Source organism: Camponotus vicinus, unplaced genomic scaffold, assembly GCF_025532165.1.
Source record: "Camponotus vicinus isolate PSW18456_S1 unplaced genomic scaffold, iyCamVici1.0 SCAF_13, whole genome shotgun sequence".
NCBI lineage: Eukaryota > Metazoa > Arthropoda > Insecta > Hymenoptera > Formicidae > Camponotus > Camponotus vicinus.
Genome location: NW_028141949.1, coordinates 3,186,753 through 3,210,461, shown reverse-complemented (window position 1 = coordinate 3,210,461; position 23,709 = coordinate 3,186,753). Strand labels below are relative to the sequence as shown.

The following is a 23,709-nucleotide window of genomic DNA, read 5'->3' as shown; positions in this document are numbered from 1 at the left end:
ATTTTCGCTTAAAATACTCTGGGGTAAAATTAAAAAAGTTTTTATAAATGTGACACGCAACTTTGTAGTGAATATATTTATTGCGCGCACTTTTTTCCTTATTGTACAATCATGGAGGAAAAATGACCACTTGAAAAAAATATCGAGAAAGTACTGCAAAGAATTGCATGTCATAAAATAAATTCTCATTTGCATTTTCGTTTTCTCACTACCGAAAATCATAATTAATTAAGATTGCTGTATTGATTGCAAACTCACAAGTCACACGTGGATATGTGCCGTACTTTAATTATTAATTCGGTCGACCGCTCGAAAAGATAAAAATGTCGAAAAACGAATTTTCGAAGAATATTCTCGGAATTTCAATAAAATTCTATAAGAATTCACGGATCTTTCAAGGGAGAGCAAGATTCAGATTTTTAAGATCTTCCCCGAGAGTGTAGACATCCGGTTATTATCCCGATCGAGCTCTGTCAGCGAACCAAATTGTCGAGACCGCACAATTTCTGTGGCTTTGGCAATCTTTGCGGTTCCTCGCTACGAAACGCTCGTAATTACGTAACGATGCGCACTCGTGATGATTGCACGTATAAATTGTACAAAGATTTTCACCGTATGTCGTAATATCGTGTAATAATCCGCGCAACGGTAGCTACAACTCGACACGCGATCGATCGCTGCCCCGACGAGAGGTGTGTGTAATATGTGTGTGTGTGTGTGTGTGTGTGTGTGTATTTTGTGTGTGTATATACAATTAATTAGAGACGTAGTTACAATAAAGTACGTCCCGCGCGCGCGTACTTTATTGTGTATCGCGCGATACATATTACGTAGTAGATATAAAGCGAACGAGATATCATCTAAAGCGCACAGATGAACGCGATATCGCTGATAAATTGATCGCATCGCAAAATAGCAAAAAGACAGAAAAAAATAACGACGTAGTCAAGGGCGCCAGGGGCTCCGTTTCGTGCCGGCTCAAAGGCGCGTTTCGCAACGCGCCGAGTTTGATTATCTCCCTTCCTCGTCGAGAGCGACGTTCACGTTTTCATCGTCTTTGTCTCTCGTCACCCGGGTCTCCTCTCCGTCGCCCTTCTACCGAAGCGGCAAACTGAATGGAAGGAGATGGTCGATACGTACCCGTTTCCCTCTCTCCCTCTCCTTTTCTCTTTCTCTCTCTCTCTCTTTCTCTTTCTCTCGTCCAATTTCTCTCCTCGTCCTCGTCGTTCCCGCTATCTCCGACCAATCCAAGACGAGGACGGCGACGTTACGCTCGCTTCCAACCTACGACGTCGTAGAGTCGGCCGCGACTACTTCGGTCCCGTCTCCGCTGTTTATTCGCGCATTCCTGCTCGATGTCGCCATTGTTACAGCTTACTGCCATTGTTACCGTTGCAGTCATTGTGCTCCAGATATTACGCTCCCACGCGACCTCTCCTCCCGTCTCCCTTTCGACTCCCCCGATTTCTCAGACACGCGACAATTACGTTAATTTATATTTGTGTATTGTGTTTTTCGTACGATTGAGAGACGGAGCGAAACGAGAAGGAGCTTGTCTCGCTTTCCCAGTCTTTTTGACGTTCAATTGGCGTTTATTAATCGCCGGCCTATTCGTTGCTCGGGATATCGTCATCTAACGTAATCGAAGCGCGTGTCCCTGGGACGCTCGTCATACCACAACGCTGTGTCATCAAATGGCACGAATAATTGCGTACAGCTTTCCTGACGGCGAATCAAACGACGTTGTAGAGATAGATACGGAATTAATATTATTAGCTCGCATTCGCCTTTTCTCGTCTCGCGATTATTTCTCGTCCGTTACTCGGACTCGGCGAATTCCAAAGCTATAAATAATCGCAATGTCAATATATCGTCATAATTATCAACTTTGATAAATTGAGTCGAAATGAGTTAACGTTTTATTGTTTTCATTTGTGATTCTACAACGAGAGAGAAAGAAAGAGAAAGATAGTTTGAACTTTCAGTTATCAATTAAGATATTTAGAAAGCAGCATGTATGTGTGTATCCATTTGGTAATAGTGTTATCACGCGATACTCGAAACGTGATGCTACTTCCTTTACAGTCTAAAGGTCGCGACGTACTACTATCACCGTGAGTGCAACGTGGCATCTCGCAGATATTTTCCTCGAGATTAATTACGATTATATATTATGTTTTCCAAACGCGAGAGACCGATTTACCGAAGATAAAGATATATTTTGAAAAACGCACGTCGTGTAACGAGTACTAATCTGTTTAAGTGCTCCGGGGCCGATAAAGGCCAACGCAATGAGATATAACATTATTCTCGAGAAGCGACAAACACTACCTTTATCAATGTCCAAACAACATTACGCGGCTTTATGCGGCAAAAGAGAGCGTAATGTATTTCTGCCAAAGTTCCAATTGTACGCCTTTCACATATTTTTGAAAAATCCCATTAAAGATATTTTTCACAGAGAATCTATCCTTTGTGCGAAGATCGTAAATTCTTTCGCATAAATAATTAATCCGTTTAAACGAACATGATTAATTCCAGCATTTATAACGGCAATTTAAATCGACATAATTATTAGATTACGATGCGATAAGCATGACACGCGCGCACAAAGTACATAAAATATCTACATCGTTGCATAAAAATATCTACATCGTTGCATAAATTACATTTAAATGTGTAATTAGCGTAAAATGTATGTTTTTCGTATTTGATTATCAATTGATTATCAATAATTAATGCAAAATAACTGCAAAATCATCCATGAGAGTTTCACAAACATGATTTTTCCGACAATTAATTGTCCGATTAATGAAAATATCAAGAAGCAAACAAATTATCGAAATTCTCTTGAGCGTGTAATGAAAATATTTTCGCATATTTATTTGTTATTCGCAGACATCGTGGAAAAACAAAATTGTACGTATCAGTGAATTGCATCAGCGAACGTTCCCGCTATAAAAATAGCGTCGTAATCCGAAGTGATACGACGCGGCGAATAATTTTTGACCGCTTAAAAAACGACGGCACGTTTATTTACCGGAGTAACGAACAGATTTCATCATCTCGAGTACCGGAGACGCCTATTTCGATGTACAAAAAACAACACCCTTAAACAGCGCTTTCAAACGCGACGATTGAGAATCGCTGCTGGTAGCCGAGGGCCGAGGGGGTTGGTTGAGTGAACCGGGGCGTAGGTGGATTATGTGCACGTGGTGGGAGGAGAGAGTAAAAGTAGAGTGGAAGGGCGAAAGGAAGCGCGATAGTACGCCGCAGAATAAGGGGTGCATCGATCGACGCGAGCCAAAACATTGCCACATGCCTAGAGCACGCGTATAAGGTATAAAACTCTCGGCGACTCTAATAGCGTACACGCGCTACTCGATGCTCGACAATTTCGCACGTGTGTCCCGATACGCGACGCAGGGAGGTCGTAAGTGGGCGTCGAGAGGCCACGTCGTTAATAAAACACCCGCGCGATGATAATCGCGGAGTCGGCCGATCGATTGCCGATCTTTTCCGTGTTTTATAGCCCTCGTTTATAGCTCTCGGCCTTCGCCGCGCTCGACGCTGTGGCGACGTGCCATTTTGCCGCGCGTAAAAGCGAAGGAACGCCAAAATTTTTGCCATCTCTCGAGGCTCGAAAAAACGCGGAATGGGTCGCGTGATGAGAATTACGTTGGACGACGTAGGCGTGCGCGAGTCATTCCACGTCGGGTCAGATAACTTTTTGGCCGACGTCCAATCGCGATCGGTGAAATTTTAGAGGGACGATAGAGATCGAATATAAAAAAAAAAATATACGCGTATATCCGATATAATCGAGACGTTGTTGTTGCACACGTGTCGAGTAAATTATCGTTGTATCGCGTAAAGAGATCACGATCGAGATACGTCGTCGACGTCGATTGATTCGCGAAGGCGTAAATGACGGAAAAGTACACACGGCCGCGTATAATATTCCACTACATCGCGACGTCGCATCGACCGCGGAAAGCCGTTAGAAAGCGGATCTAACGTGGATCGGAATGCGACGTAATGCTTTACGAGCACATATCTGGAACTGCCTGGCGTGCGAAATGTCGCCCGACGACCGGTTAAGAGGGGCCCATTACTGACGGAACAAAGTCGTTCTTCGCGCCAGATTCGGTATCTGGCAAGCTCCTCGAGCAAGTATCGGCGCGTGAAATTGAGAGATAAATTGGGGGGAGGGAAGGAGGAGGAGGGGGAATCGGAGGTATTTATAATTCCGCGCCATCCCGAATAATGAAAAATATTGTCGCGCTCTCTCGAGACGAGAGAGAGAGAGAGAGAGACGGTAATATTTCCCGGCTGCGTCCACGCGTAATCTTCGCACATTTATCTACGCATCCTTGAGTTAAAATTTATCATCGGGGGACCGGACAATGCAATGGATTTCCGAGTTTCCGTTAGTAATACGCGCATATTCTATTCTAACCGCAGCCGCTCAAGGCTTCGGTGATCTATTCTGACGCACGGAGCGTTCTTCTAGAGGGAAACCTGTATAGTGGTGTGTATGCGTGTTTGTGCGTGTGTGTGTGTATGTGCGCTACCGATAACTGGAATCTCCGCGCGGGTAAAAGACAGCCGGAAGCATCATTTCGAGAGTACGCGAAGCTGTCGCGACATTTCTCACCGCGATCACATTCTACGCTCCACCGTGTATGTATCGGTGGAAGCGATATTTTTCGGGCGACAAGTGTGAAATCAATCGCGAAACTTTACAATTCGATAACTCTGCGTCGCGCGTCGACGAGCGCGATATTGTGTTACATCGATTGCGCCGATAAAAAAAAAACGCCGTTTTAATTATTGTCAATTCGATATCGCGTCTCAAAAATGCGCCCGGTCGTCTCTCCCTCCTATTCTCTCGTTCTATCGCGAGATTAAATCACGCGGAAATCATATGTCCAGCCACGTAAGACTTTATTGTAAAATGCCGCGTAATTATCGGGACGCGATACAAAGACACAGGATTCACGTATCGCGACGAGAGGGAAAGAAAGAGAGAGAAAGAGAGAGAGAAAGCTCGGAGGAATCTTATCTCTAATATACCTACATCGAGCGGCGAGCTATCGGATGTCGCGCTCGAAGTACGCGAACAAGGGTCGCTGTCCCCGTCGTCGCTGTCCAAGTGACCGCGGCGGCAGCCTCGTGTCGGCTGGATGCTAACAGTGCGCGGATGCGATGCGTAGTACATTATGTAGTACGCCGGTGCGTAGTACGTCGTCCACGCACGTCGTCGTCTTCCACTGTCAATGTACACACGCGTATGCATATATGTAAGGCAGACGCGCCGCTAATAAGCGCTTAATCGAGCGAGAGTAAAGAGGTCGCGGACGATAACAGGAAGGCGTGCGCCGCCGCCTTTTCCGCGAAGCGAACTAACCATCGTCCTTGCCGCCGTCGACGACGACGACGCCGCCGCCGCCTCCTCCGCCGCCGCCACGTCGCTGAGGGTTAAACGCGGAGGGGTAAGAAAGTGCGCAGTAAGGAAAGGACGGACCCCGCCCGCCGCTCGCTCCGCGACGTTGACGCTAACGCGCCGTGTTTTCCTCCTGTAATCGCCCCTTCGATTATCGTTACCGCGTAAACGACGGTCAGATAGGGAGATCCCCGCTTCGTGCATTTTTGTATCTTTGAAAAGAAATTTCACGAAACTGTCAATTGTGCGATGATATGGTATATCGTTTTTTTCAAGGGGGAAATTGTCAGGGGACAGGGAAGATTCGAGATAAGGAAGTTTTTTCGAGCGGCATATTTTTTGCGCGACAATCTTAGGAAAATGACGCAATTTCTCTCGTCCTCCCGAGACGGAGAAGAGTCGGTGCTGTAGGATCATGGAACCGCCATCCAACGGTTGAGCATGGAAACCGACCGAGCCGTCTCTATTGTGGCATCGACGATGACCAACGGAAGAATTTTGGGAGCTCTCACCCTTCCCTCTCGTTAGCATCATCATACGCCGCTGTACAAGATTAATGCCGATAAAGCCGCGCTTCACGCTACGTACGCGCGCGATTTACATTTTGTCAATGTGCGTTGTTTGATAACGAAATCTTTGGAAGAACTACGTATCAGGTTTCTGACATCAGGCAACCGAATATTAACGTCTAGTCGCATGTTTTATTCGCCTAATTAATGATGATGATGCAAAAGAATATCGGTTAAGATACTTGTGAAATTCCACCGCATCGTTTGGCGAAAATGCGTATCGATCATCGAAGAATCTTTAACGGTACAGAAGGTAATCGCGAAGAATGCGAGTAAGAAAGGGATGAAGAGGGGCGATAATGCGCTACTTTATTAACGACGAGATACAGGCCACTTGCGATACTCGCTTAAATACAAAGTATCCACGCTTAAAGACTAACTAGGGAAGATAGAACACGTTCGCACCGTTTATGAGCGGAAGCTAACGGCGGAAGAAAACGAAGAATAAGATGGAAAGAAAAAGAGAGAGACAGAGGGAGAAGAGACGGAGAGATGAAAGGAAACGGAAACAAGCCCCACCGGATCGATTCCGAAGCAAAACAAAACTTGGAATAGGACGATACGAAACACTCGACGACGAGAGAGAAATATCTGCGTGATCGCACGAATAAAAATAAAATAAAATAAAACCGCCGTGTTCTACGTCAAATCCAAAAGCCAGCGAACTTTTTCATCGATACCGCACGACGACCGTAACAACTGCGTCGACAACCGCGTTGAATTTCCGTTTCGAAGCGTGCGAATAGTTGCGGCACCATACGGTGCTCTCAAAATGCGTACACATGCGCAGGAATGAAATATAGTTCTTGGAAGGTACGTGTGCGCACATGTAAATCGCATACGTGTGGCACCGGCGCGCGTTTGCATATTTAACGACGACTTCGATGGAAGAAAGGGTGACGTCGCCCGGCCGCTTTGCCGCCGTCGTCGTTACAAGCCGCTCGAAACCCTTCCTGCTTTTCCCCTTTCACTCGCCGCGAGGTACTCTCGGGCCACCCGGTATTCGCGTAGCGCGGAATTTACATTCCAGCATCTGGCACAAAGTAAAATGCGACGATCGAGATGCGAGCCGAGTCGGCTCGACGTCGAAAACGCTGATTTAGCGTCGACGGGACTATCCGCGCAAAACTGTCCTTAGCAAAGACGCGCGATCCTTTGTTCTAGGATACGTTGCGGCGCATTACGGGTCTCTCTCCTCGCGATAAAACGGGTCAATTGTATTCAAGCTGACGAATTAACGAAAAGATCGGCGAGCGATAAGGATAGAAAATAAGCGGTCGCGCGAGGGTCGCTCGAGGTATGAAAAAAGATCGCCGCGAAATAATTTATGTCCGAGAAAATTAAAATTGTGCGTGCACTTTTAACCCTTGCATACGTATAAATATCGAGCGCGAATATATTCCGATAGACGTAATTATTACCCTAGAAGTTTGAGTTTTTCCTCGAGTCGGACGTGCGCCAATGTCGTTTTAATAGCGCGATAATTCATATTTGAATAATGCCACGTTCGATTAATCGCGATTGTTAATCGCTTCATCGTAATCATGCCACCGTGCATGCATTATTAATTATCGTAACCCGAGCAATTTCTAAGAACGAGATTGTCGCAGGTGACACAATTTATAATACAATTTATAACTCGAGAGCAATATATATGAAGGCAATTAACGAATTAGCGAGCGAATTAAGATTCAATCTCTAATTAACCGCTATATATGACATATGTTGTCTTCTAATATACATTTATATACGTACAAGAGAGTATCTTTATAGATACTTGAATTTTCTCTATCGAAAAAAAAAATGGAATACAATTGTCCGTGCATTTTCCGATTAATAAAGAGATCTCGTAAAAATAAACAAGCACACGCAACATATAATTATGATTAAAAAAAATAGTTACGATAGTAGTATAATTAACGAGGCACGCAGTTGCGCGATGACGCGATGGTTTTACATTTTAAAAAAGCAATATATGAAAAAACGTATGCAACAGCATAAGTATAATAATAAGCAGCGCGAGAATGCGCGTCACGAAAGTACGGTTTCTTCGCTCCAATCATCCTCGATGACAATCTCGAAAAATCATCTCTCGCGAGATTTAAATTCCAATCGGAAGAATGTTAGCTGCTGAATGCGAGAAGAATCGTTTATTTCGCATGATATATAATTTTATCGATTATCTTCGAGTCGTTGAGATTTTTACACGACGCTTCTGACAACTCGACTCGAGGTGCAATTTCGTGCAATTTTTCGCGTCTTGTATCGTAAAAATATGATGACGCAACCAGATTCGGAATCACGGGTTCTCTTTAGCGCAACAATGCCGTCCAATCGTCCGGTTGGGCGCATGTGCCCTTGGTACGTGTTAATAGCGCAACAGCAGCGGTGACATTCCGTGCCATCGTTGGCGTAGTACTCTTTCGTTCGGGGAGCGAGCAGGCTATCCAATTACGATACAGCGAGCAGAGTCGGCTGTTAGATGTCGGTAGTCCGATTAGTATTGTCAAGCGAAAATAACAGACGACAGTAATATATCTTCGATAAATAATTAAAATCTCTCGTTTTCGAATCAACTTGAAGCTCTCAATCGACACGCAGACGGAGAATTTACAAAATGGATCGGGGAAGATACTGTAATTTGAAGATGATTTCTGATCATCGAATTTATCTCGCGGCAATGGTTTTTATTAAAATATTTTTAAAACGAGATATATTTTCTTTCTATTTAAAAAAAATTAAATTTTTTCTCGATATTTTTTAGGTAGAGAAAGAGAGAGATTTCTTTCTAATAACTATCTTTTAAACATCGTTTTACTATATAAGTGAAAATATTGTGTGTATACAAATGTATTTATATATTAATAGTTGAGGATTCGACAATTTATGATACAAGAGCTGTAAAGGTTATTCAAGCTTTATATGTGTTATTAATTTTAAAGTTAACTTTTGAATACAAACCCCCGTCTGAAAAGAAAAATTACGTTTCCGACTTATTTTTAAAAGAGAAATTATCTCTCTTATTATTCTATAGCGTATGTTAACTTTCTTTGTAAATAACATGCTTAGGCCAGATGTTAAGGTCAAGTAAATAAAAATTTGGAAATCTTAGGTTTTTAGATTAATTTAAGCCTTAGGATTTTTAACTTTCGAAAAATGGAAACTTCAAATTTTTTCGCGTAATCAACGAACATATTTTACATAAATTGTATATAATCATAATTTTGTGAAAAAATATATTTCTAATGGTTGCAAATTTGTAAATTTGATTTTTAATGATAAAAACACACGGCTAAAATAACAGTAAATACACGTTTTTATTACGAGACACTGATAATCTCCAAGGCAGCTTATGATACGCTCGATATCTTGTAAAATTTCCTAGCACATCTGCATAATGGATTCATTTTTGCCAGAAATAAAACGCCTCTGACAGTTCCAAAAAAAAATATCTGGCGTCCTTTCGTGATTTGCGACGACAGACAAAGAATAAACGCACCGCTGACGCTTATAAAAACGACAAGACGCAAGGTACTACGGGCCGGGGCATTATTACCTGTCGTTAATGTCAGCCGTCAATAATCCAATAACATTTTTACGAATATTTCCAAGGCTGAACGTCCAACAAGCTTTTTACGTATTTCGCCTCAGTTAGGGCATACCTCAGACAACAACCTCCGCCCGATGTCTACGATGTCGTAAACGTCATCGTTACTCGCGCGGTTCCGCGTTATTTTCCACACCGCCGGTTTAAGTAAGAAAGGTGCGTATTCGGCGACAAAGCGCGAAATAACGCCGTGGGAATCGATTCCGAATGCAATCCTAATCGGTTCCCATCGGTCATTGAAAGAATCGCGATTCCCTCGGAATTAATCTGTCTGCGTAATAAAGTTTTTTTCCTCTCCCTACGGATTATATATCTCTCTCAATTTTTAATTCAATAGTACGGGAGTCGCTACTATCAATCAAACGTACCTTATTTGAAATCAACGAGCAGGATGTTCGATCGATACTCTCGTGTCGTCGCATCGTTCGCCGACTCGGAAGTAATCGCGGAAAGGAACGGCCTCCATTTTCGAGCGATGCGGAGAAAGGGGCTGTAATAATAACGAGCGTCCTTTTCTCGAGTCGCATCCGACGAAAATGACAATGCGCATTATACTCGAATAAAAATCAAAATCACTAACGTATAATCTTAAGCACGCGCCTGACGAGTACCCGTAAATATCAATTTTCCAGAAGATGTAATATCTGTGTTTTTCGAAAAAGACGAGAGATGCGTTTGTTGTTTGTCCCGAAGCAAAGACAAGTCGTAAATCGAGAATAATAAAGAGAGAGCTCGAGGAGACTCGCGCAAAGGACAATATATATTTACGATAACGACGCGAGAGAGAGGATGGGGTCTTTCTCTCTCTCTATCTTTCTCTCTTGGTAAAGAATGCTTTAATGCGAGCTGAAATCGGGCCTCTCTCGGCGAGTCGGGACGTGCCGAAACCCATGGTCCACGATCGCGCGTGGTCTTCCTCCTTCTCTCTCTTTCTCTTTCTCTCTCTCCGCCAAATACGGAGCAACGTCGTCGCGACGTTTGCTCTCGCGACGCGACGGCGCGGCGGCGGCGGCGAACGAGGTTAGCCGAGCGGCCGCGAGGTCAGTGACTAAAGAGAGAAATATCGCGACCTAAACCGTCGTCGCCACGCCGTCCCCTATCGACACTCGTCGATTCTTATCCGAGCGAAAACATCGCGCGCGCGCGCGCGCCTAATTCTAAGATTTGTAGGAAAAAAAGTAGAAAAACGGTATCCCGCTTCCACGAAAAAAATCGCCACCGCCGCCTCTTACAAGGAGCCGTTTCGTTTCCTCTTCTCGCTCCGCTCTTTCTCCGCCCGTCCTCCACCCCGCCTTCTCCGTCTCGCTCTTTCTCTTTTCGACCATTCGCTCCTCTCGCGAATAATTTATACAGCGCGTTCGGAGGCCATTGATACGCGCGAGTTTCCTGCGGAAAGCATCCTCTCGTCGCGAGTTTCGCGACGCAAAGTCTGGAAGGCGAGAAGAAAGAAACGCCCAGGAACGACGCAACGGTCCGAAAAAAATTTCGCGTTACCTGCGCGGACCTTTTCCCTAACCTCCTCGTCTTTTCGATCGGTCGCATTTCTCTCGAGGACAAAAAAAGGGCGATTCGAAGCAATCTCTTTATCTGAAAAATAGAGAGAGAGAGGAAAGAGAAGGGAAGAGAAGGGAAGAGACGAGACACCTTCGCGATAAAAAACGAAAGTCGAAAAGGCGCTCGGACGTTTTGCGACGCGCAAGGAGCGCGAGATTCCATATATCGCGCGATAATAACCGAATCAGAAACGCCAAATACGTCGCATGTAAAAGAGACGCGTGTCGTCTGGCGCGCGTGCGGCGAAGAGAAGGGAAAAAACAACGAGCGAAACGATCAAGGCGAAGGAGAAAGCAGAGATAAAGAGAGAGGCACTCACCTGAAACGCGGCGTCCACTCGGGAACTCCGTCGAACGTGTCTCGAAGTCATCACCTCCGTCGCGTCGACGACTCCCTCGTCTCGCCTCGGATCGAAAGTCGCCGTTGTGCGCTTCTCGGTTGAGAGAAAGAGAGAGATCCGGTACGACGAGCACTGTAAACACTTTTCTCAAACGAGAGTCGAGAGAAACAACACACGTACACCCACGTAACACACCGAGACGATCACCGCGGCAATGGTGTCGAGTCGGCTCGTATATCCGAGCTAATTATCGTTTATTTATCCTCGGGCACAGTTTCTCTCACCGGAGCAGTCCCGATGAGATTTTTAACGACGACACGATACGATACGATGCGACGCGACGCGACGCGACGCAACGGCCGCGTCTCGTTGCACAAACACACGGTAAACGCGATCGCTCGTTCGGGGCGCGCGAGATTCCCCGCGCGACTCGACGCACACAACTTTGTTTACTAGAACGCGCACCACGCCATGCCCCGTGAACGTGCGACCGCGCGACCTCCCCCCCACCGCCCCCACGCCGGCCGAGCAAAATAAGCGTCTGCGCAGTGACTCGCCGCCCCGTCTACGCTCTCCCTCCTCCCTTTACTTCCCCCGCTACCCTTTGTATGTACGCGCGATAAAGCGAATGTGTCTCTCCGCCTTGACGTACTACGACGCAACCGCGACGAGCCAGCACGGTATGTAACGCGCGAACGAAGCGGGTCATCGCACTCTGACTCTCGCGCCATCGTCACGATGGCGACGCGCCTTTCCTCCGTAATGTTCGGGAAACGTCCAACCGCACGTCTGGCGACATCTGGTATGGTTATATTAAATTGCTATTTGCGAAAGCGAATGATAACGTAACGACGGTTGATCTGAAAATCGAGAAATCCGAAAAATGAGCGAGACGTTATTATTAAATTAAATATTATATTTAATATATTAATATAATTTATAAATAATATTTAATATACTATATATAATAAATATTTAATATTATTATATAATTAAATTATACATTAAAGAAATAAATTTGTAATATATATAAATTTAAATAAATTTATTTAAATTTAATAGATAAATTTTTTTAAATTTCTTGCTCTCTTCTGACCTTGACATAAGATGACGAGTATAAACAAAGGTATAAGAAAGATAGGATTTTTTGATTTATTGAGATTTTGATATAAGACGGCATTATAAATATAAAAAGTGAAATAACAGCGTCATCAATGTCTTTTTATGTCGTTTGTCGCTATAAATTAAATTAAAATCTATACAAAGATAATGCGAAAGGCATTATCCGTCATTGTGTCTCAAGTTAGACAACGCGATACAGATATCAAAGTTACGAGTCCCAGTAGCATCGAGGAAGCGCACACGATGGACAATGTGTCCCGATTATAATTGAAACAGATTTCCTTGTCGTTGCATCTCCTGAAAAGAATGAAAGCGGAATATTGAAAAACGGATAAAGGTATGATGAAATAATAACGCAATAACCGATATCCAAATTGCCATTTACGAGAGATCCAACGGTCGTTAAAAATAAATTTTCCGCAGAGTAAATTTAATTTACATCTTCACATTGCGATATCGTATATCGGGATGCAAAAATTGCTACTTGTGTAATTAAATAAAATTCATTTCGCATAGCGATATTTATATCACTCACCACTTCTCGATGAATATAACGACGAGGCCGGTGATGATTTTATCGAGGAACGTGACGATGGAATACACTAACGCGCTACGTTCCGTTCTGGAGCCGATTAATTCGGCGGTGACGCTCAATGCGGTGACCATCGTAATGGAGCTTCCCGCGCCAATTAACACAGCGATGACGTACACGACCGTCGTGTTGCCCGCGATAAATTCCGTAACGATTGCCGCCACCAAGCCGACCGTAGCGCCGAGAAAATAGCACACCTATTTTCGATTCGGCGAAACGAGAATATGAATACACGCTTGTCTTTTCTTTCATATTTTTCTCCTCTTCTTCCTCTTTTAAACTCTGAATCAGTGAAAATGTCATTGATGAAATAGTGACGGAGGATCAATGAAATACTCGCTTTTTGGTGAATTTTCACCTATACTTTGCCTCTCTATCTTAGGTGATTGATCGCTGATTACAACAGGAAAATTGCATACTAGTATTCAAATTTATAATTAGAATGTGCCTTTTGAAATAAAAATATGGTAAGCGCAGAAAAAATGAACAAGATGCTTAGATATTTCTTTAATGAAAATCGCTCAAATTTACCTCATATATATATGTATTATAAGATGCGGAAAAATTTATTAAATATATAATATAAATTAAATATGTATATATATCCATATATATATTTCATTGAAAGCAATAAAAATTAAATTAAAAAGCGCAAATAAATAATATAAAAACGTATAAACAGGCAATTAAGAACCTAGCGCAGATAACGATGTATGAAAAATAAATTTAAACTAAAAATTAATTAAAAATTAATTTAAATTAAAAACATTATTAAATTTATTTTTATAGAAAATTCTGATTTCTTTAGTCGCTCATCATTAACTGTATTACGCTCTTAATTGTCCGTTTTCCATTATGCTTTTATATTTTATTTATTTGTATATATAAAAAAAATAATTAAAAGAGTAATTTTCGCATTGCTTTTTTTAGAAAAAATGAAATTTTGAAAAACGAGAAAAAATTATCCATATATGTATATTTAATAAATATCCAATATATATCTAAATATATACCTAATATATATATATATATATATATGTATATATATATATATATATATATATATATATATATATAATTATATCTAAATTTATATTTGATAATATATAGATTTTTTCCCCGAGAATATACGTATAAGACATATTTTAAAATATCTCTGATTGAAAGATTATCATCAACTAATTTTTCTTTAATGAGATTTCACTATTTGCAGTGCCATAATTGAAAATACTTATCAATGACAATACACTGAATTCATTTAAGAGAATATCATCAAAGACTTACCTTGGTACCGCAACTTCTGTTGATGTATTTAAGTAACAAAGCAGCCACAAACGAGGATACATATGAGACCAATGGCACAGTAGCTAACGCCTGTTTGCCGCCGATTTCGGTCTCCTCTATATACAGTGGCAAGTACACTGTGCTGAGAGTGATAAACAATCTGCTCGCTACGTAGAGCATCGCGACTCTCAACAAGATCGTGATATCGACCCATGATATTCGACGGTTCGACGATCTAATTGTCTCCTCGATGTTTGTTTTAGAGGACGTTGCTCGTTCCAAGAGATTCGCTTTTAGAAAAATGTGAAAGAAAACGGTCGCGGTCAGACCGAGGGTCGTGAGAACCAGGACGATATTCTGTAAATTATAAAGTGAATGTTATCAGATGTTTTCTCTCGTTGGCTATCATCATAATTTTTTTTAACGCGCGGTTTCTTTGTACGTACTCTGAATTTATAATCGTCCTGCTGATTCAATTGAACCGACTCTCCACTAGTCGGTAAAACTATCCACGTAACTATAAAAACTACCATAGCCGCACTAACTTGGGCGGAGTATCTGTAATCAAATTTATATCTTGATATAACTCGGACAGAGAGGGAGAGAGAAAAAGAACCTTGTTACAATTCACATACCTTATTGCGGTCAAATCGGCTCGAGCCAAGAGAGAATTAGTTAACGAGGGAATCATTGACAGATGAGAGATCTGTACGGCCGCCCAGCCCGTTTGAAATATTGTAATACTCGTTATATATAAAACCATGGACATCGTAGAGGAATGGGCGAAATCGCCGAATATTATGGGAAAGGACAGAGTGACCATGACAGAACCGAAAACATGCCAGAATTTCTTTTTGCAGTAACGATCGACCAGGAAACCAAACACAGGCGTTGCAATCGCATCGATGATTTGTCCTTGAATAAAAATCGTTTCGACATTAATCAACTGTTGACCAAGATAACGTCGTCCACACGTATAATTGAATTGCACGCGTACCTAGGAGCAAAAGCGCACCGGCGACAACGGGTTCTAATAATGTCACTCGTTGAAGATAAATTAAAGTGTAGGAGAACCACATGGCGGCTGCTAGATCGTTGAAAACATGTCCAAGAGCGTAGGCGAGTTTCGTGGACGTCGCTATCCTTCCGCTGTCCACGAGACGCGTTCGCTCGCTGGCATTATCCATTTTCTTTTTTAAGACTGAATATTTTCCAGGATGAAGAGAAGAAAACTTTCAAGATTCCGGTGAATCCATCCTGATATTATTCCGGTTTGTTGCACTTCCGAAAAGTAATATCTGCAAGAAAATAAAGTTTATTAAGTAAAAAAGATTAAAATGGAAATTAATGGATTAAAATGGAAATTAAAATCTAACAAGAGGTTCTGTGAAAGAAAGATTTCTAATGAAATATGCGTAGATATCTTAGGAAAAATGTTGAAATTTAAATAGTAAAAAATTCTATTATTTTGTAAAATAACAAAAATAAATATCTAGCGATGGCGTTATTCTATTTCTAAGGTAAACCTGTGGTCGGTGTTCCTTTCACTTGATTAAATTTTGCTGTAAGCTATTTTCCTTTAGGATAATTTCTCGTTAAGACGGTTGCGTGATAATTATGGATAAGGATTTCGAATAGAATTATGAATATTGATTTACGAAAAGCATGCATCAACGTATCGTAAAATCAAACGAGAGATTAGATATAGATCATATATCGATAATAGCATGTCTTATTGCAATAATAATGCGACCGCATTGATTCAATCGTTCAACGTATGACTCATTAAGGATGACACGATTACAGAAAGAAATCACAATAAAAGCTCTGGCAAAAAATTATTAAAATAAAATATACGTACGCACACATGCATCTTGCAATGCATAAAAATCAATTTAATATTTTATAGAAGACCCTATCGCATGGTTATACACAATCGATGAAAAGAGATAGAGAGAGAAACATTGTAAATCTTTTTTTTTTTAATTTAAAAAATAAAAATTTAAAATACAAGTTACACAAGATATATGAAAGCGAACAAAACACCTTGTCAATATGTGTCTCATTTTACAACTGACAATGAAAAAGAGTTTTCAAAAGCTTGTCGAAAAAGTAATCAAATTGTAGTTTACGTGATTTATCAATCCGAGCAATATTAATGCTTTGAAACGTGTTTAAACGTTATTTTTAGAGGATAAGAAGATTTCACTTTATCGTCACGACGGATACACTATCGTTCGAATACTGGCTGCGTTGCATGCAGGTAAGAGACTGAGCTTTGAAACATACATTATACACATGTGTCGTTCTTTACCAGAGAGGGATTATATCAATTTACCAGGAAGATTACTTATGGGAATATCGGCGAATGCGATAACGATAATCTTATCAGCATGTAAATCTCACTTACATGTCGAACAAATCAAAATTCCTATTAATCTTTTTAATAAACTATTTTTCATTTTTCTTACGCAAAAGATAGCAGATAATGTTTATAAATATGAGTAAATTTAGTATTAACAAATTTAGCAAGCGAATTATTTGGCGTTAATTTGAGTATTTCAATGAAATTCTCTATGTAATTAAAAAATCTTTTTTCAGAGAAATTTATACAATCATCTTATAAAATCATAACTATATCTTTAACATATCAATGATTTAAAATTATATATATAATTATAATCAATTAAAATGATATTCAAAAATCAACGGGGAAAAGAAAAATTAAATAGAACCTAATATGACAATGTCGTACATGTATACTGAGCAAAACAGACCCTGTAATATGAGATTGCAAAAGAGAAATGCGAGCGAGCACACATGAAGGAATCGATATCAAGCGAGTTCTTATACGGTCTCCCGGTCAGGCGACCTAGCTAACTATGGTCAACTTCTCACTTTGCACACCATAACTGTGCTACTTTAAAATATGTACTAATTCTCAAGCAAATAATAATAGAAAAACAGATAAAATAAAATAAATTATACATCTAAATAAATTCATATGAATATTGTATAGAAATATATACATACACACACATATATATATATATATATATATATATATATATATATATATATATGTATAAAATTTTATCAAAATATTCATTTATGAATCCTCATCGTAATAAACATTTAAGAAAATAGGTTTTTGAAAATATTTTGTAATTAGATTTAATTAGAATTATTTATATGTAATAAAAGAAATTTGTATGTAAAGAATATATTTTTTCGCTTTTGATAATAAATAATGGAATATTCATTTTCTTTACAGATAAAAGAAAATCAAGATATTATAAAATATAAATGCTTTTTATATTCCAGGAACTAAATGTGTTTGACATAGTGGATTCATAAACAGTGCTATACATTATATAATTTATATTATATAGTATTTGGATGTTGTAACAAATTAATGCTTTATTAAGAACTAAATTGAAAGATGTCAACTAAATTGTATCTTTAACTCGATATATATATAAAAGGCTCAGATAACCATATTTTCAATATTCGTTTATGAATAGCAGAATCCATTTTTGTTTAATTTTTCCTAACAAAAATGTATTATGCTAAGTTTTAGTTTTTTCTGAGGCTGCATATTCAGTGTCTTCAAACTGTCTTAAATGTATCTGAAAACAAATTCTCTGTTATTTTATCAATCATCGATAATAAAAAAAATTATATTTTTAATCGCAATTGTCTTGTAAATTACCTGCAAATGCAAATTAACTTCGGCAGATCGACTCAAGTATGGAAAATTCCCACCGCTTTTCAAATGTGCTAATTTTGCATTCGGATAACATTTATACATTTCTTCCCTAACAGCATTTGATAAAGCATATTCGTCAAATACATCTATTATCGTTATCGGTAAATGACATATCTTTTGAGGTTGTACATAACAATTTATGCAATTCATTGTTAAACGAGATGCTAATTCAGGTTGCGTTAAGCTCTCCAGCTAAAAATTATAAAAAATTGTAAACAATATATATATAGGATTGAAAATAATTTTTCAAACAAAACATTCTGTATATGTTTCTCTTAGTTTTCATCAATTTTTGAAAAAAAGTAAAGATTTATACCCGTTCCACCATAAAATCGATTGCCTCTATCATCTCTCCATCAACCTTCTCTGTTGCAAAATTTCCCATAATCATTTTCTTTAGTACCATTGACGGTAAAATCCAGAAACTACAAATAATAAATAATTATTATAATAATAATAACCAAGAATCTCGATATGTAAAATTAATTGAGTAAATTACTTTGTAGTGAAATAACTGACTTACACTGCTGCGGAATCATTGTAACTAAATACAGATGTATCTGTAAAAGTATTGCATAGAACTAAAGATACTACTCGAGGGCAGTGCGCATTTATTTCTGTAAACTTCTGTGCCAGAAAACCACCTGCAAATATAAAATTTATATATTTTCATACACTTTATTCATAAGATTACATATGAATTTAAAAGTGAATACTTTGCTTATAATTCTAACCTAACGAAGCACCAAAAAGGTGGACCTTATCAAGTTCCAAGTAATCCAACAGTTTTCTGAATCCATCGCACCATTCCTTTATACTCCAATATACTGGTGGCTCAGCCTATAAAGGTGAACTTCCTGGATCAACTGTTAAAGGTCAACTGTTGCATCAATATGATGTAAGCAAGATCTTTTATGCTACTTTGCATATACATTTAAATTTGCTTCAGGACTTTATATCCAACTCACTGATATAACTCTATAACCTTTTGCAGCCAGTCCTAATATTTGCCTAAAAAAGATATCAGCGGTACCACAGACTGGTGGAAGACATATGAGCGGGCACTTGATAGTTTTTGGATTGGAATCATACACCTTCCATCCCTGAAACAATTGAGATTCAGATAATCAAATTACAAAGATCTTTACTATGTTCAAGACAATGATGGAAACAAAACAAGATAAACAATTAGATATGAATTATCGAAAATCTTTTATCATTGATGAAATAGTACCTTGGCGCCATCGGCATCGACGACAATCTTTCTCAGCGGTACAGAGCTACGAAAACTCAGATATTCCTGGGAACGTGACAGTTCACTCGAATAAGACATGCTTCCTTGTCGAGGCAATTCGGTATGTTCCACCACGTTATCGTAGCTCGTCGACGACGTTGCCTCGTCGTACACTTGTCGGGGCAGGGAACACATTAATAATTATAACGTGGTTTCGCACCACGTCGGTTACATTACAATATATTATTGCGGCTGCTAATTGTAAGATATATCAATCATATATATGTATGAGTTGTTTAGAATCCGATTTTAAGAAATTGCTAGATTAAGGTCCCCTTGTTATCTCTTTAAGGTTCTTCGGTACCCTAACCTTCTACCATTCTATTGTCAACTTTTAAATCTTAACTTTTTGGAAGACCATAAAATCGTATTGTTTGCAACTTAACAATGACAACGCAGGTATAAACCAACTTATATAAACGGCTTCAGATTCTCAGAAAATGTCTAAAAAATGTAAACTTATACTTAATTATAAGCGTTGACTACAAACTTGTTAAGAAGGTCATCCGTAGAAAAAAATTATTTGTTCAAGAAATGGAAAATATAATCAGTTTTAGCCGAGTCGTTTATCAACGTGACGCCACTACAGCTGATACCGACAGATGCGCACTACTTCAATGACTGCAGCATCAAGAGTTTCATGCGATTCTCCTTCTCTCTCTCTCTCTCTCTCTCTCTTTCTCTCCTTACATTTCCTTATATTTTTCAAACTCATTCGATGCGCATATACGTGCGGTTTATTGTTTTGGTTGTAATTTATTCCTCGACTACAACTTTGTTGCAAGAATAATCTATATAATCACCTATATAAATATATACGTTACATTATATATGAAATATGTCCATACATGTATATTTTTTTTCTTTTTTTATATTTTCTTTATATCTATTTATGTAAAGAAAATAATAAGAATAATAGAAAAATAATTATGAAATAAGTTTTGTATTTCTTTTCTTTTTTTTTAAGAAAAATAGAACTATCAAATTATATACACAAATATTCTATATATAATTATATATATAATTTTCTGCCTTTATAATATGGACATATTTTATATATAAATTTACATATTTGATTACATATATAAATTTTTTTCTCTGGAAATTTAAATCATCAATACTTTTTGATATATAACATTTTTTCCATGCTCTTGCAAAACGATATCGTTCTCTAATCTCTTTTATATGCTTATATGTATTTTGATGTAATCTCTTATTTGTTTGTTCATTCTGATAATTAAAAAATTATATATACATATATACATGTGCAAATCGAACGCTTTTGTTCCTTTAAATACCGATAGATGGCTCGATGATCCTTATTTAAGCTCTTCTTAAATATTAGCAAGTAATATTGACCAGTTAATGTGATAGAGTACATATATTATTTGATCTAAAACATATTTCACTATAAAAGTGTGTGTGTGTGTGTGTGTGTGTGTGTATACAAAATATCTATTGTCTAAAAAATTCAATCTTCTTCGAAACTAGTAAATTAGATATAATTATTTCTTTAATTTATGGCTCCGAAAAAATAATTTTATCAAAATTTAAGAAAACAAAAGCATAAAAGTATAAAGATAAATAAAGATAAGTAACGATAAGGGTGCGCGATTAAAGTAAAAAAAAAAAACTTTACTGATCACACAGAATGCCTTTATTGAAATCTTAAAATTTTCCAACGTCCATTAGTTTTCCAAATCTTTTTCTAGGAATTTAAAAAATCTATATCATGTTATATTGCTATTTTACGTGTCGTTTCATCTAGTAATTTAATTCATTTAACGACGAGTTTCGATAAATTTGAAAAAAGGAAACACCTTATTTTCATCATTTTTATTGCAAAATTAATAAGCTATTTTCCTCCGAATAATTGCTTTTCATATATTATATATAAGTATTATTATACATAGATTTTTTTGTCAAATGTAATAACATATTTAATTATATGGACTTTTTTTCTCTCAAGAGCTATTTCAACTATTTTCATTTTTCTAATCTTCCATGATTCATCAAGAATCTATTAATCTGTCGAGTTCCATGATTTCGATAATATTCAAGGGGATGAGTTGAATGGACGTTTACACATATGTAAAGATCGTGAGTTTCGTAACCACCGTGCTGTCGATCACGCGGGGGTGTGGCCTCTCGTGATGTACTCGTAGCAACGAGTATACGTTATCCGACACGTACATACATACGTCTATCCGTCGACCTACGAACTGCAAGATTAACGATGTCGGAACTTTCGCGCTATTACCTCGGGGATCCGCTGCTTCCCCTCGTTCCACTTTCATCGCGCCTCCCTTCGCGCATCCCTTTAGCATCGGTTTTTTTCTCTTTCGCTACAGCAGCATCCGGCATCTCGAGGAGGAAAAAAGAGAAGCGTGCGAAAACAAGTGCGCTTCACGAGAGAAATCAAAGCGGAAGGATGTAATTTTAAAAGTTACATCATAGACTTGGACAATGAGAGCGCGACATTTGGTGAAAGGTATATTTCCGTCGTGTCGAGAATCGAACGGATCGATGTACTTAAACGAGGGGGGAAAATAATATGCGTGCGAGGAAACGCGAAGAAGATTGGCACGAGATAGCCGGATCCTCCCCCAACATTACGGGCTTGAGTTTTCCCTCTCTCTCTTTCTCTTTCTCTCTCTAGTTACCCTATCATCGTTAACGGGCGACCCTACCGTTTCTGTCTTCCTCTATCTCGGTACATCGGCGAGAAACCGGGGCGATATTGCTCGCAGGAGAGGCGAACGCGAGGGTACGTATTAGTGAACCTGCCACTCAGGGAACGGAGGGCGGTGGTTGATTTTTTCATCCCCACGCCCTCCGTTTGTACGCGCGTATACGCGCAACGAGAGCGCGACTGGAATTCGTTTAACCTCCGTCGAGCAATAACGATTTAGTTCGCTGAAAACAAATTCGCCGCGTTGCGAAATCGTTAAATGTATTCAAGAAACGGGATGTACGTATTATATACATCCATGCACGTTCTCTCTCGAAAATGCTCGCTTCTAAAGAGAATGATTCCTCTCGGCGTTAAACTTGTATGTATGTATGAGTTAATAACGCGCGTTTAAAAACATCGTCGCTACATCCAATTATGGCCAATTAATCGTCGTTTCCACCATATTACCGGTTCAATTCACGCGTTATACGCGACGTCCAAGGTACGTATTCAAGGAAAGGTTTCTAAGCGAATTCAAAGCGACGCGGCGAGTAAGCGCGGCATCGCCAACGTTTACATTGGCAGAACCCCGTAAGTCATTAATAACCGATACGCGGAGCTTCGTTTCTGTCTCGCGTTAATTCGACGTATCGAATCGAACGACACATCGTGCTCGTTAATCTTCCTTCCCGTATCCGTCACTCCCGGCGATTTATTTAAAGAAGGCACGTAGCGTTCTTTTTTTTTTCTTTTATTCCGCCAGTCTTTTTCATCGTAGAGCAAGCACGCTCGGACCAGAGTTAATTAATGCGACGAGTACCATCGGGTATGCGGGTACGATACGATAATGTATCGGCGAAGAAACGCCCGCGAACCCAGTCTCTCGCGATGTGTTTTCTCGATTCTAGCGAAATCTTTTAATCGCGTCGCACGCGAGGTCTTTGCCCGAATAGAAATTTTGTTTTTAACTTTTTCACGTTTATGGATTGTAGGAATTCTCTCCTATACTTTATACTTCAAATAGGCAGTGAATGATTTCTCATTTATTGTTAAAAATTTAAAAGAACAGGTCAGTTTTGAAAATTACAGATTATAGTTTCAAAAGAGAATAATTCGATCACTTAAAGTATTAAATAGATGTTGGGTTGAGTTAAAAATAAAAGAAGAATTTTGATTAAAATATTCAAGAATCTCATCTCTTATTTTTCTATTAAATATTTATATAATATTAAAGATACTAGAGAGAAGTTTATGGGCGATGAAGATAAGATATTGTTGATATCTAAACTTCTCTATATTCTAATCTCTACAAAATTCTCTATTTTATCTTATTCTGATTTATAGAGTTAATGATTTGCGGCTTATATTAAAATTAAGAAAAGATAGCAAACAGATAATTAATATTGCCATTAATAATATCAAACAAAAAAAAAACAACATTGGCAACAAGCTCCCACA

The 23,709-nt window shown here is 39.1% G+C and overlaps 3 protein-coding genes across 9 annotated transcripts in view; all 3 read right to left on the bottom strand.

Moving 5' to 3' along the window:
• Positions 1-11,635, bottom strand: part of Inr-2 (insulin-like receptor-like) — a 42,337-nt gene extending 30,702 nt beyond the window's left edge. The window contains exon 1 of one of the 3 annotated variants that reach the window (XM_083087225.1): positions 11,496-11,635. The gene's annotated coding sequence lies outside the window, so the exon portion shown is untranslated. Of the gene's footprint in view, positions 1-5,080; positions 5,402-9,990; positions 10,295-11,495 lie in introns of those variants that run through there. The other 2 variants (XM_083087227.1, XM_083087226.1) reach the window with 2 other exon arrangements.
• A 1,010-nt stretch (positions 11,636-12,645) lies between these two features.
• LOC145964457 (major facilitator superfamily domain-containing protein 12) lies at positions 12,646-17,535 on the bottom strand. Of its 4 annotated transcripts, none has more exons than XM_083087220.1 (7): positions 16,376-17,531; positions 15,512-15,812; positions 15,150-15,429; positions 14,961-15,072; positions 14,515-14,871; positions 13,174-13,427; positions 12,646-12,935 (listed from the first exon to the last, which is right to left on the bottom strand). In XM_083087220.1, the coding sequence occupies exons 2-7, from the start codon at positions 15,699-15,701 to the stop codon at positions 12,815-12,817; spliced, it is 1,314 nt and encodes a 437-aa protein (XP_082943346.1). In that variant the 5' UTR covers positions 15,702-15,812; positions 16,376-17,531; the 3' UTR covers positions 12,646-12,814. The 4 variants fall into 4 exon arrangements, 3 of the variants coding, with proteins under 3 accessions (XP_082943346.1, XP_082943347.1, XP_082943345.1); XM_083087221.1 differs by having other exon boundaries at positions 16,647-17,531; XR_014436463.1 differs by having other exon boundaries at positions 13,174-13,512; positions 15,512-17,535.
• A 272-nt stretch (positions 17,536-17,807) lies between these two features.
• Positions 17,808-20,223, bottom strand: LOC145964458 (maspardin). Of its 2 annotated transcripts, XM_083087223.1 has the most exons (8): positions 20,068-20,223; positions 19,518-19,690; positions 19,252-19,386; positions 19,018-19,123; positions 18,807-18,927; positions 18,600-18,708; positions 18,227-18,475; positions 17,808-18,143 (listed from the first exon to the last, which is right to left on the bottom strand). In XM_083087223.1, exons 1-8 carry the CDS (start codon positions 20,081-20,083, stop codon positions 18,084-18,086), a joined length of 969 nt encoding a protein of 322 aa, XP_082943349.1. In that variant the 5' UTR covers positions 20,084-20,223; the 3' UTR covers positions 17,808-18,083. The 2 variants fall into 2 exon arrangements, with proteins under 2 accessions (XP_082943349.1, XP_082943348.1); XM_083087222.1 differs by having other exon boundaries at positions 19,518-20,212.
• Between the last annotated feature and the right edge of the window lie 3,486 nt (positions 20,224-23,709).

Excerpts from the sequence above, each read along its gene's own strand:
- LOC145964458 (XM_083087222.1), bottom strand. The coding sequence starts at position 19,712 with ATGTGTTCCCTGCCCCGACAAGTGTACGACGAGGCAACGTCGTCGACG. Across the intron at positions 19,387-19,517 it reads TCGATGCCGATGGCGCCAAG|GGATGGAAGGTGTATGATTC; the intron begins GTACTATTTCAT and ends CAATTGTTTCAG. Across the intron at positions 18,928-19,017 it reads CCTTTTTGGTGCTTCGTTAG|GTGGTTTTCTGGCACAGAAG; the intron begins GTTAGAATTATA and ends TTATATTTGCAG.
- LOC145964457 (XM_083087219.1), bottom strand. The coding sequence starts at position 15,701 with ATGGATAATGCCAGCGAGCGAACGCGTCTCGTGGACAGCGGAAGGATA. Across the intron at positions 13,428-14,514 it reads ACAGAAGTTGCGGTACCAAG|GTGTGCTATTTTCTCGGCGC; the intron begins GTAAGTCTTTGA and ends AATCGAAAATAG. Across the intron at positions 12,936-13,173 it reads GTTATATTCATCGAGAAGTG|GAGATGCAACGACAAGGAAA; the intron begins GTGAGTGATATA and ends CATTCTTTTCAG.